The 13,534-nt window shown below is 34.4% G+C and overlaps 1 protein-coding gene across 1 annotated transcript; it reads right to left on the reverse strand.

Moving 5' to 3' along the window:
- Nucleotides 1–5,793: 5,793 nt before the first annotated feature.
- LOC137618424 (protein FAM200A-like) lies at nucleotides 5,794–6,201 on the reverse strand. Its single transcript, XM_068348592.1, has one exon. The coding sequence runs from the start codon at nucleotides 6,199–6,201 to the stop codon at nucleotides 5,794–5,796; it is 408 nt and encodes a 135-aa protein (XP_068204693.1).
- Nucleotides 6,202–13,534: the final 7,333 nt, after the last annotated feature.

Raw genomic sequence — 13,534 nt, forward strand, 5'->3', positions numbered from 1 at the left:
AGTTAAATAAAAATTCCATTGATTTTGATAGTTGTAACCACATATCAAAATAAGTATTTCCAAGTTTTATAGAGCTCCGTTACTTAGGCCAATTGGTGATTTAATATAAAAACCATTTCATCATCATTATCATCAAAGGGCCTCGGTTAGATTTCGCTAGTGGTCTTTAAAAGCCATTTCATATGAAATTCATTTGACGAATTCCATTTTGTAATTAGTCAAATTACATCTGGAATTTGCTCAACGAATTCCACAAATAATTAAGATGATTATAATTATAGTTTTTTTTTAGTATGAAATACAACCTACTAATCGAACATTTAGAACAGAGTAAATTTTAAAATGCTTGAAAACCCAAGTTTTTGTTTTAGGAAATATAGCCTTGATATAATATCAGGTAACAAAGCAGTAAAATAACATTCCACATAAACATGAAGGTTTGAACATTAAAACACTTTTATTATTATTATTATTATTATTATTATTATTATTATTATTATTATTATTATTATTATTATTATTATTATTATTATTATTATTATTATTATTATTACTTGTTAAGCTACAACCCTAGTTGGAAAAGCAGGATGCTATAAGCCCAGGGGCCCCAACAGGAAAAATAGCCCAGTGATGAAAGGAAACAAGGAAAAATAAATAATAATAAATAAATAATAATAATAAAGTAAAATGAAATATTTTAAGAACAGTGATAACATTAAAATAAATATTACCTATATAAACTATAAAAAAAACTTTAACAGAACAAGTGGAAGAAATAAGATAGAATAGTGTGTCCGAGTGTACCCTCAAGCAAGAGAACTCTAACCATTCCTGAGCGACCTTTAAACCTTTAATTGCCTCCGGGAGTATCTTCAATTTTTACCCATTTTCAAATTGGGTCTCTGTTTCGATTGGAAAACATATTCAACATTTCAAATATTTTTTTGTATGGTAATATTGAAAAATAAAAACCGATATTTCAAAATAAAAGTTTAGATTCTATTATAGAATGAAAGTAGATGAAAAAGGTAAATAAATTAACACGAAACACGAAAATAGATAACTAAAAACCAGTGATTAAGATGATGACGAAATCAGGGAAAACTGCCTGTGTTAGACTCGTATTTACCATGTTTCGGTAGGTCTCTTGTAGTCTGGTGAAATTTTCTGCATCTTTTACATCGTTAATTGGAAATGGGTTATTTCCGCAGTAGGTTCTTTTTTTTTACTTTCTTTATTATTCTCATATAATCACTCTGACTTAACTCTTTGAATACCCTTAGCTTACTTACACCTGTTGCTGATGTATTCCTTCGTTCTGTTGTGCCGATGTTGTGAAAACTGGAGCAGATTTGATTTATTTTTTCTTCAAAATAATCAATAAAATCATTTGCTAGGCATTTATGATCATTAGTTATGTCAGGCAATACTATTTCTGTCTTTAGACCTAATAGTTTCTTTAGGTTCTTATGTATTTTCCGTGGTTCATTTTCATTGCACACTTTTTTTATAATAGGCCTTTTTTTTAACTAAGGTAATTGTAGCGATTTCTAGCTGCTTTGTAATGTTGCCAGTTTTCATTATTTTTATTTCTTTGCCATTTATCTTCCATTTTTCTTTTTCTTTTTTTTCTTCATGTAATTCATTATCAAACCAATTCGATTATTCTTTAACTGTGATTATTTTTGTTATTTCCGGGCACCTATTATTATAATTAGTTGCAAGTATAGTTTTACTTCTATCAGTAATGCAGTTTATACAGGATTGTCTCTCTACGAGGGTGTGCTTCTCTTCACAGTTACAGACTGGTGTTATCCCTTTTATATCCTCTAGGCTTTGTTCAATGAACTCTTTTGGAAAGTTAGTCTTAATTCTGTATGTGATTTCCTTCTGTATTGCATTATTTTTTCTAACATCTATTTCAAAAGACATTAACTTGTGCATTGTGGATATAGAGCAGTTAGGTTCAATATCCATATTTAGTATGTTGTTGTTTTTATTTACTATAACTAGATCTAGTATATGATTAGATTGAGCTGTTGGTTCAGACACTATGTTTTCAAGGTCGTGGTTGTCAATCAATTCTCCAAATCCATTGACATATGGGTCTACTCTGTTATCAAGATGTAGGTTGAAATCACCACATATAACTATATTTCGATTGTCGTTCAATGTATCTAGTAAGTTATTAAATTCATCTAGAAACATTCTTTTGTTTGGTGGTCTATAGAGTATAACTATTTGTAGATTTACATTTCGAGATATGATTTTAATATTCATATATTCAAATGAATTAACTATGAGGTGATTTCTTACTGTAACTTTATATGATTTCTTAATTAAGATTCCAATGCCACCACCTCTTGTCTTCTCTTAGTTCATGATAAATGTTATAAGATTTAGGTGTCATTTCATTTATTTTCGATCTGTCACTCACATTATCACTCGACCAAGTTTCGGTTAATAAGCAAATATCCCCATCTTGATCACTTACGACTTCCTTAATTATATGAGTTTTATTGCTAATGGATTGTATATTTATTAGATTACATGATATTTTCTTAATCGAAGCCATGGTCAGTATTGTTTCTGGCTCTTGTTATTTCTTGTTTATAATCTTCGCAGTTTACTCTATCATAGGATTTATGTTTTGTGCATAGTGCTTTTTCACACAATTCATGCATTTAACTTCAACAACACTGCAATGACCCGCTTGGGGCACGACTGTTTATTCTTGCAATTTGCTGCACTATGCCCAAATTCCTGGCATTTGTAACACTGGTAGGGCATGTAATGGTCGTAAACATTACATATTCTATATGTGGTACTAAGTTTATCTCCATTTTCATAGATTGCTTTACGTATCTTAGGTGTACATTTTATGTTTATGTTTATCCATTCTTGAATTCTCTTGCATTATGATTGTCAGATCATCATTTTCTACAATGTGTCTTTTTAGCCTCTGATTCTTAAGCTTCAGACTTTGAATAATATCATCATCATCTTCTGGTACATTAGTAAGTTTTATCTTTGGTTTAAGTTTTCCTTTTTCAGTAACAGTGATCTTGTTTACATTACCTTGTTCCAATTCTGATTTTGCCTGCTCCAGGTTCTGTTTATCTGCAAATTTTATGATCAGGTGGCCATCTTTTGTTTCAGCAGTGCTTTCAACTTGGGCTTTTAAATTGGTCATAATTGTTTTCTTACTATTAACTGCTGAAACCTCATCAGTTGATTTTACAATCAATGTTTTCTTTGATTTCAGCTTTTCAGCATATGTACCAGTTAGATGCTTCCTATCTATGTTATCTTCATTCCTTTTCTTTTCATTTTTTAATTCTTTCATTTCATTTCTTAATTCTTGCATCTCATCTCTTGTTTCTTGCACTTTAGTTCTCATTTCCGTCATGCTATCCATTTCTTCTATTTTATTTATCAAGACCTGAACCAAATGATGGGAAATTACGACTTCTTCATCCAATAATTTTCTATGTATGTTTGCTGCATTCTCATTGATCTTATCAGTGCAATTCCTACACTTGTAATAAATATGTTCATTACACAATAGCCTTCTGTGGGTTTGTGATAAGTTTTCTATTAATCCAGAACATGCGTTTTCAAAATGATACCATTTTTGACATCTATCACAACAAATTGCATCATTGGCAACGACAGTCTTGCAGTGCTCACATAATTCAGTGTCATCAGATTCCACGGTGTCCAACGATCCATTCACTGATTCATCGTTTCTTCCCCAGGCACCTTCCTCCATGTTGTCACTATCATATACTGGTGTATTCTTCATTATCTGTAGAAATTCATTTGTTTCATCTTCAACTGATTTTCCTGTTTGTCTTTTCATGAGGTTTCCTTCTGATTTTCTTAATGGCTCCTAACATTTTTGTAATTTACACCATGTTTAAGTCCAATGAGTCGGGAAAACCATAATTGGTAACTCTTACCTGTGTCCCAGTTGTAATCAACTATTAATTTGTAATTTTGCACTATTTAGTATTCCAATGACTTTGATTCCAATTTATATAACTTAATGATGTTGGAAATTATTAACTTAACGATTTTCACTTTTAACTTGCCACTATTGTTGTTAAATTTCAACAGAGCACTTCTTCAGCACGTCCTCACTCCTGAAAGACTATTTTATTATGTTCATTTGAATATCACCTAAGTTTCTCACGCTGCTTCTCTTGCCCACCACCATGAATTCAGTTTTGTTCTTAATAAATGTTTAAATGTCATCCATTCTCTAACACTATCAAGGATTCGGTTTAGAGTTTCAGTAGTGTCATGTATATTATTTATGGAGAAGTAAAATTTGTTGTCATCTGCAAATAGTTTAAACTTCACGCCATGCCTTTGTAGCATTTTCGATAGACCAATAGTATAGATCAGTGATGGCAAGACTTTTCAGTTGGTGTGTCAATAAAATTTTTTATTATTTTTTCTTATTACATGTCACTTATAAATGATTAATAATTGTATAACACAAACATAATAGCTCTTTGGTCTTAGATATATACTTTTCTATTATTACACCACCTAAGGTGGCATAATTAATTATAGCATAATGATTGATAATTATATATACAGTAATTATGTATAATAAAACTGAAGTCAAAAATTTATTTCATTACAGATTCACATTTTTTATAATTATTAATAGTATTATTAATATTACTATCATCATCAGTAAATCAAACATAACTTATAATAAAGCAAATATAAAAAAAAAAGAAAAATTTTACGTTTTTATTTATTTATTTCTTTTGGTGATGCTGCATCCGGCCCTCTGTTAGATTTTAGGTTTGTGTTTTTCATCATTACACAGGCCAAGCTGGCATCATCAGTTAACGACTCCCCTTTTAATTTTTGATGTGTTTAGTGAAGAAAACTATCTTTCACATGCATATGTTGAGAAAATTGTTAGCATTGCTTTTACGATTTTTTTTTTCAGAGTACAGAACGTTTCAGGGATGCTATTCCAAGCAAATAACAGTTTTTCATCTTCATTATAGGAACTAGAGTCTGGCTCTTGCAATCTGTCTCGCTCACGTTCTTCTTCTAAATCAGCCTTAAGATTGATAACTTTTGTTTCCAAATGGAACTGGATTGGAATTCTACTAACAACATTTCCAAATGATCTATATTTAACCATTCAAACAAATCTCTTTTCAGCTTGGTAAAATTTGCCCTGTCAGGATATTTCATGCAAAGCATTATTTCTTAAAGCTCCCGAAATTGGGCAAATCTTGATGAGAATTGGTCTCTTAGAGAGCTTTAAAACTGATGGAAAAATTTTTTTTCAGTATCCTTGATAGCCTGATCTTGTTCACTCAGTTCCTCAGTTTTTTGCAGCCTCGGAAAGTACTTGTAACTTTGTTTCTAAATCACGTTGGAAAATCTTGCGTACTTTCAAATGCAATGATAAAACCAAACATAATATCAATACTTTTACCATAGCCTTGTAGCTTAACATTTAACTCATTTAAGTGCACTGATAGATCAGTAAAAAAAAAACATTAGCTTACTGAGCCAGGCAGCATCATCTAACTCGGGAAAATCTCTTATTTTTCATGTTTAGAAAGAGCTTTATCTCATTTAAGCACTCCACAAATCGTTCAAGAACTTTAGCCCCTACTAAGCCAACGTACATAATTGTACATTAATAATCCATTATAAGCAGATTCTACTTCGTTTAGTAGTAAGCTGAATTCACGTTTGTGCAATGCTCGTGCTGATATCAGGTTAACTACCTTAGTGACGACTGATGTCAAATCATAATTCTTTTAACACAACTTTAGCACACAGTACTTCTTGGTGTATAATGCAGTGAAAAGGTAAAATGGGATGACCCACTACTTCTGTGAAAAGTTTTACAAATCCAACATGACTGCCAATCATGTTGGGAGCACCATCTGTTGTTACTGAATTTTTTATATATCTGTTGCATTCACGCAACATGTTTACTAAAATGTCACGTATATCTTTCCCCGTGGTATTTGAATACAAATTTTCTAAACTAAGCAATTCTTCATACATTTTATGCCCACTATAATACCTGGCAAAGATAGCCAGTCGAGCAGACGATGTGATTTCAGTAGTTTCATCAAGACAAATTGAAAAGAAATCACAGCCAGCCAAGTCTTCTCCTATTTGACTCGCTATATTAGAGCGTATGTCCATTACCCGATTTTTAACTCTTTCTGGAAATAAGTAACACTTTTATGCGCTTGATAATAGCATCCTTGTCCTTAAAATCGTCAAACAAATAAGGTGCACAGTTCACAAAAGCACTTCTAAGAAACTCGCCATCACTGAAAGGTTTTCCATTCTTAACAATACTGTGTGAAAGACTAAAACTTGCTGAAACCAAATCTGAATGTCCACATACGTATCTCAACAATTTTTTTTTGATTGAGCAATTTTATTTTCTCAGCTCTCGCGTGATAAACTCTTGACGCCCTTCATCACTTTTTTTTTTTCTAACCACCACTTGTGATTTGTTTCGCAATGTCTTTTCACATTCCATGTTCTGCTCACAACATGTTCATCACATAAGATGCAAAGAACTTTGCTGTTTCTTTCAATAACGCCATATTCATTAGTCCAGTATTCTAAGAAATTCCTGTTACTTCGGTTTTCAGATAAATTAATTTTCTTACTGATTATGATTAATAGGGATGTAATAAAAAAAAATTCATATATGGCACAGGTCATGCTGGTCGCAGAAGAAAGATGAAATTTGAAGGACCGACGGAAAAAATAAACGATATCTGTAACCTCCGGGTTAGGTAAATAATGATGAGGCAGAAGCAGAACATTTTCACTTAAGCTCAGCCCCAGTTACATCTGTAAAAGGAAGAAAGCGGTTGTTTAACGGTGTTTACATTTTTAGCGTAGATAATTAGTTATTTAGTAAATTGCTAAACGCTTGTAAAAGACAGACTAACACACACACACAGAGAGAGAGAGAGAGAGAGAGAGAGAGAGAGAGAGAGAGAGAGAGAGAGAGAGAGAGAGAGAGATTTCATTATAGCTTTATATACGAAGCTTAAAATTTGCTATCAACTTTTCACCAGTGTGTCAGCCAGAATCCCTTTGTGTCTCGCAAGTGACCCGCGTGTCATAGTTTTGCTATCAATGGTATAGATGCAGAATAAGATTGGGCCAAGTACACTCCACTGGGGTACCCCTTTGTTTAAGGGTTCATATGATGAATAAGAGTTGCCAATTTATACACGGTAACTTCTAACAACTAAGTGGTCTTTTAGGTATTCGAAGGCTTGATCTTCAACGCCGATGGACCGTAGATCATTTAGTAGCAGTTCATGCACAACTGTATCAAAAGCAGCACTGAGATCGAGCAATATTAGAATACCACATTTATCTTCATCCATCATTTCTAGCATATCATTTGCAACAGAGCAGATGACTGTCTCCTTAGAGTATAGTTTTCTGTAAGCAGATTGGTTGTCAGGCAAAGCTTCTATTACTTTTAGGTGACTGACTAGTTGTTCAAGAATTATATATTCAAACACTTTTGAGACAAAGGATAGATTTGAAATAAGTCTATATGAGCTTAATTCCTGGTAGTCCAGAGCATTTTTTCAGAACTGGTGTGACTATGGCCATTTTTTCAGATTTAAGAAACTTGCATTCATCAATGCTTGCATTTGCTATTCTCATTATTATTTCAGCTAGACTAGAAAAGAGTGTCTCTCCAATTACTTCAGATATTGGCATAGGATCGATCGCGCAGTTTTTCTTTGCTCTCTTGATAATTCTGGTGATGTCATCTTGTGTTATGTTGTTAAATCTTATTAGTTTTATCTGTGTGCCAGCTGTATCATTAATCTGATGTTGAGTATTTACAAATAACCTGGTTATATTTTCAATTTTGTTTTTAAAGAATACTAGAAATTATTTGCTAGTTCCTGGTCCTTGTATCCATCAGGTAGCTTCTTTTCTTTTACATTCCCATTATACCATTCATGAGACGATATAACTTATTTAGTCTGTTGCTGCTTCGAGGGTCTTTCTCTTATAATATTTATTTTTTCCCCTTAGTAGGTAGTAATATTGACAAGCAGCAGTTTTGTATTCTACACAAGTACTTTCAGTTTGTAACCTATTCCACTTTCTTTACGTCTTTTTTTTTAAGTCTTTTCCATCGGTGGGCACGTGCTATCATATTCTCTTTTACTCGTTTTATTATAATTGGTCATAAGTCAGTTAGAACACTTAGCTCCTAACAGACGTTGGTCATCATGATCACAGGGAATGGTGATAGCATCATTTATTTTCTTTGTCACTTCTTCAATCAATACGGTTGGAGAAAATTTTGATTTTTGTCTAAAGTTTTTCTTTGTTAATGCATGTTTCTGTAGAGGTAGATTAAGCGTAATAAGTTTGTGTACTGGGGAGATAGTACATTGCTCTTCGACTTTTATATCGGATGCAATATTATTTATGTCATTTACAACTAAGATCAAACTTTCGAATACCTAAAAGACTACTTGGTTGGTAGAAATTGCTGTGTACAAATTGGAAACACTTATTCATCATCATATGAACCCTAAAACAGAGGGGTACCCCAGGGGAGTGTACTTGGTCCAATCTTATTCTGCATCTATACTATTGGTCTATCGAAAATGCTACAAAGGCATGGCGTGAAGTTTAAACTATTTGCAGATGACAAATTTTACTTCTCCATAAATGATATACATGACACTACTGAAACTCTAAACCGAATCCTTGATAGTGTTAGAGAATGGATGACATTTAAGCAACTAAAATTAAATGAGAACAAAACTGAATTCATAGTGGTGGGCAAGAGAAACAGCGTGAGAAACTTAGGTGATATTCGAATGAACATAAATAATGACTCGGTGCCGATATCTAGTAAAGTTCGAGATCTAGGTGTATTTCTTGACTATAACCTATCTCTAAATGCCAAAATAAATAATGTAATAAAAACTGCTGGTTATCATTTAAGAAATATTGCGTTTATAAAAAAAGTAACCCTGGACGAAAATTCTGTTAAGAAACTTGTGATAAGCTGTGTTATTACCAGGATTGACTACTGCAACTCTGTCTACTACAATTTACCAAAGTCCAACTTAAGAAATTATAAAACATAATAAACAGAGGAGCAAGACAGATAAAAGGTGTCCCACCTAGAGAAAGGATCACCCCTATACTAATTGATTTACACTGGCTGCCGATTGAAGCGAAAATTGAAATTGAAATATGTACAATAACCCACCAAGTTATCAGAACCGGTCGTCCAAAATACTTAAGAGAATTGTTACATATTGTGCAGCTAACAAATCGTGTCGACACAAGAATAGTTAAAGATGGCTTCAAACTGTTGAAACCTAGATTTATGTCTACTTTAGGCTCCAGAGCCTTTAATTATGCGTCCCCGAGACTCTATAATAAGCTCCCACGAAACATTCGAATGATTGAAGACATTAAGGCTATCAAGAGGAAACTGAAGACTTTATTTCATGAGTCTTTTGACAGTGACGATTTAACAGTAAATGAACAATATGTGACTTGAAAAGATAAATACTCTGAACGAACAAAGTAAAACGACAGTGGAGGTCTTGTAGAGTGGGGTTCCCCTGCTGTATGGGACCGGAAAAACAGCCATCAAAGTAAAGTAAGTATGCCCAGTTAAAGTAATTGTACAGTCGACATTATTCACTAGTCGATATGATTCTAGTAACTCGCTAAATGCCAAAGCGTCAGGATTTGATGTGTCATACATCCTAAAATTGAAGTCTCCACAGATGATTAATTAGTTTTTCTCCATGATAATCGTCTCAATGAGAGCACCGAATTCTTCAAAAAAGATATTAGTGTTTGTTCCAGGAGGTTTGTAGTTTGTTACAATGGATATTCTTCTATTATTTTTTTTTTTGGGGGGGTGTAAATTTTATTTTTATATATTCAAAGCTTGTTATACTAGTTCTTTTCAATATTTTGAAATTTGAGTAATCTATGAATAGTCAGACATCCCCACGAAACTTACCCTCTCTCAGAATGTGATAGATGGGGTGTATGTTTGTGTGTGGCAAGGGGGGGGGGGGGGGTTGTCATTTCCATGATCTTAGCCTTGTCAAAGTTATTTAACCATGTTTCAGGTAATGCTAGTATGTGCTATTATTTCTCTTATCAATTCTTTAATTTGAATAGTTTTATTACCAACAAATTGTATACTGTATTTACGAAGCCACAGTTTTCGACATCCTTAATATCTATGATCAGTACTTTCAGCTAGTCTTTCCAATTCAAAGTCAAATGCTTTACAATTTCTTGAATTTATTATGTGGTCATTTGGTTTGTTTAACTCTGTGCAGTTAATAAACTTTGGCAGTTACAAATTACACTCCTTAGTGAAAATATTTTTTTCTTAATAGTTCCGCAGAAAGATTGAAAGGCGTGCACGTGTTTTTTTTTTTTTTTTTTTTTTTTTTTTGTGGGAGAATAATTAGTTTTAACAAAAGAGTAGGGAAATAGTGGCGGGATGTAAAAGGGAGGTAGTGAAGGTTGGAGTTAATAAAACCAGAGGTAAAAAGTGAGTATCCAGAAAGGTTGCAAATGGCACATGGCAGTGAATGTGAGAGAAACTGGTAGTTTAGGGGAGGAGTGAAGTTAGTAAAAGAAAATTTTGTTGCGATTGCAAGTGAAGTGTATGGTAGGAGGATTGTTGAAGGCAGCATGAGGAAGGGTAGTGAATGGTGGATAGTAGTGAAAAAGAGCGCATTTGAAGAAGATTTCAGAGTAACAGTGTTGAAAAGTATGAAAAATAAAGAAAAAAATGTGGAACTAAAACATAAGGTAGCTGAGGCAAAGAGGGTGGCTGACAGGAGGTGCGGTCAGGTCAGGGTTTGGGTCGTTTGTATGAAGAGAATAAGAAGTTTTGGAAAGTAAATGAAGAGAGTAAGGAAGAGTGGTTCGAGAATTGAAGAAACGGTGAAAGATTGAAATGGAGGGTTGTTGAAAGGAAAAGAGGCAAGGGTAAATAGGACGGAATATTTTGAAAGTTTATTGGATGTTAAGGATAAAAGGGAGGCAGATATAAATGCTGTTGTAGGTGTTGGGGTGCCAGTGATGGGAGAGGAGAATTAGAAGAGATTACAAGAGAGGAAGTGGGGAGAGCACTAGGTGAAACGAGAGTAGGAAAAGCACCTAGTATGGATAGTTAGAAGACTGAGATAAAGGAAGGTTGTGTGTCTGTACTAGAATAGTTTGTGAGATTGTTTAATGTGTGTTTTGATGTTGTCAATAGTACTGATATACTGGGTGTGTGCGTGTATTGTACCAGCATATAAAGATTTTCACGAGTGTTGCAATTCAAAGGGGAAGTCAATATTTCTCCCCGAAAGAATCTGCTTACGAAATTTTCCAGCCAAGCCAAAAATAATATAGTGACCCATTAAAAATGTTGAAGAAAATTAGTTTCCCCCATAGAAAATGTAGCTGTAATCTATAGTAGGGGTAACTAAAAAGTTACTCATGGTACTGTATAGTTTGTATATGTACAGTATTGTGCTATATGTATTGTATTTTCCATTATTATATTTTTCTAATAACTACTTGACTGACTTGTATTAACACTTAGTTTAGGTATATTCAATGGTTCAATGTATTTGGTTGTACATTATTTCATTGTGGTTATACTGTAACTTTATTATAAGATTTATTGTGGTGTTTTGTAGGGTCTGGAATGAATTAGGCGATTTACATATAAAATGTGACTCGCAACACAGAAAAAATCCCTTTATAAAAGCTACTCCAGAGCGTGTTGATTTCGTGTTGTGAGGCATTACTTATTAATTTGTTGAGTGTAGTTGGAAAGATGTATGGTTGAGTACTAATTAATGAGATTAAGGATAAAAAAAGAGTGCAATCTTAGAAGTACAGGGTGGTTTTAGAGGAGGTAGGGGTTGTATGAATCGGATTTTTACAGTTGGGCAGATATGCCAGAAAAAATGGGTAAAAGGCAAGGTGATGTATGTTGCATTTATGAATCTGGAGAAAATGTATAATAGAGTTGATCGGGAAGCGATGTGAAATGTGATGAGGTTATGTGGAATTGGTGGAAGGTTGTTCCAAGCAGTGAAGAGTTTCTACATGGGTAGTAAAGCGTGTTAGGATAGGAAATTGAAAGAGTGGTTTCCAGTGAGAGTAGGGCCGAGACAGGGATGTGTGATGTCGCCATGGTTCTTCATTTTGTTTGTTGAATGGAGTGGTGAGCGAGGTGAATGCTTATGTGCTTGGTCGAGGATTGAAACAGATACACGAGTGTGATCATAAATGGGAGGTATATCAGTTGTTGTTTGCTGCTGATACTGTACTGGTTACAGACTCTGAAGAGAAGCTTGGCCGATTAGTGACAGTTTGACAGGATATGCGAGAGAAGCAAGTAGAGTTGATGTGGGCAAGAGTAAGGTTATGAGTTGCATGAGAAGGGAGGGTGGTGCAAGGTTCAATGTCATGTTGAATGGAGGGGTTACTTGAGGAAGTAGATCAGTTTAAGTACTTGGGGTCTGTTGTTGCAGCAAATGGTGGAGTGGAAGCAGATGTACATCAGTGTGTGAATGAAGGATACAAAGTGTTGGGGACAGTGAAGGGAGTGGTAAAGAATAGAGGGTTAGGCATGGATGTAAAGAGAGTTCGGTATGAGAAAGTGATTGTACCAACTGTGACGTATTGATCGGAATTGTGGGAAATGAAAGAGACGTAGACAGAAATTGAATGTGTTTGAGATGAAGTGTCTGAGGAGTATGGCTTGTGTATCTCGAGTAGATAGTTAGGAACAAAGTAGTGAGGGTGATAACGGGTGTAAGAAATGATTTACCAGCTAGAGCGGATATGAATGTGTTGAGGTGGTTTGGCCATGTTGAGAGAATGGAAAATGGCTCTGCTAAAGAAGGTGATGAATGCAAAAGTTGATGGGAGAAGTACAAGAGGAAGGCCTAGGTTTGGGTGGATGTATAGAGTGAAGAAAGCTCTGGGTGATAAGAGGATAGATGTGAGAGGGGCAAGAGAGCGTGCTAGAAATAGGAATCAATGGCGAGCGATTGTGATGCAGTTCCGGTAGGCCCTGCTGCTTCCTCCGGTTGCCTTGGTGACCGCATCAGTAGGGGATTCAGGGTATGAAACTTCATTTGTAATGGATAATGGAAGAGGGTGGCCTGTAACACCCTAGCAGTGCCAGCCAAGCTCTGCTGAATCCCTAGTCAGGCTATGAAGAGCAGGGAGACGAAAGGTCCCCTTTTGTTCCTTTATTTGATATCGGCTACCCCCCAAAATTGGGGAAAGTGCCTTTGTATATAGATAGACAATAACTCGCCAAGGTATCAGAATCTTTCGTCCAAAATATCTTGGGAAAATTTCAACATAATGTGCAGGCAACAAATCATGTTGATACGAAAATAGTTAGATGGTTTCAAACTATTGGAACCTAGATATGTCTAGTGTAGGTTCAAGAGCCTTTAAATATGCT

Source organism: Palaemon carinicauda, chromosome 24, assembly GCF_036898095.1.
Source record: "Palaemon carinicauda isolate YSFRI2023 chromosome 24, ASM3689809v2, whole genome shotgun sequence".
Taxonomy (NCBI): Eukaryota; Metazoa; Arthropoda; class Malacostraca; order Decapoda; family Palaemonidae; genus Palaemon; species Palaemon carinicauda.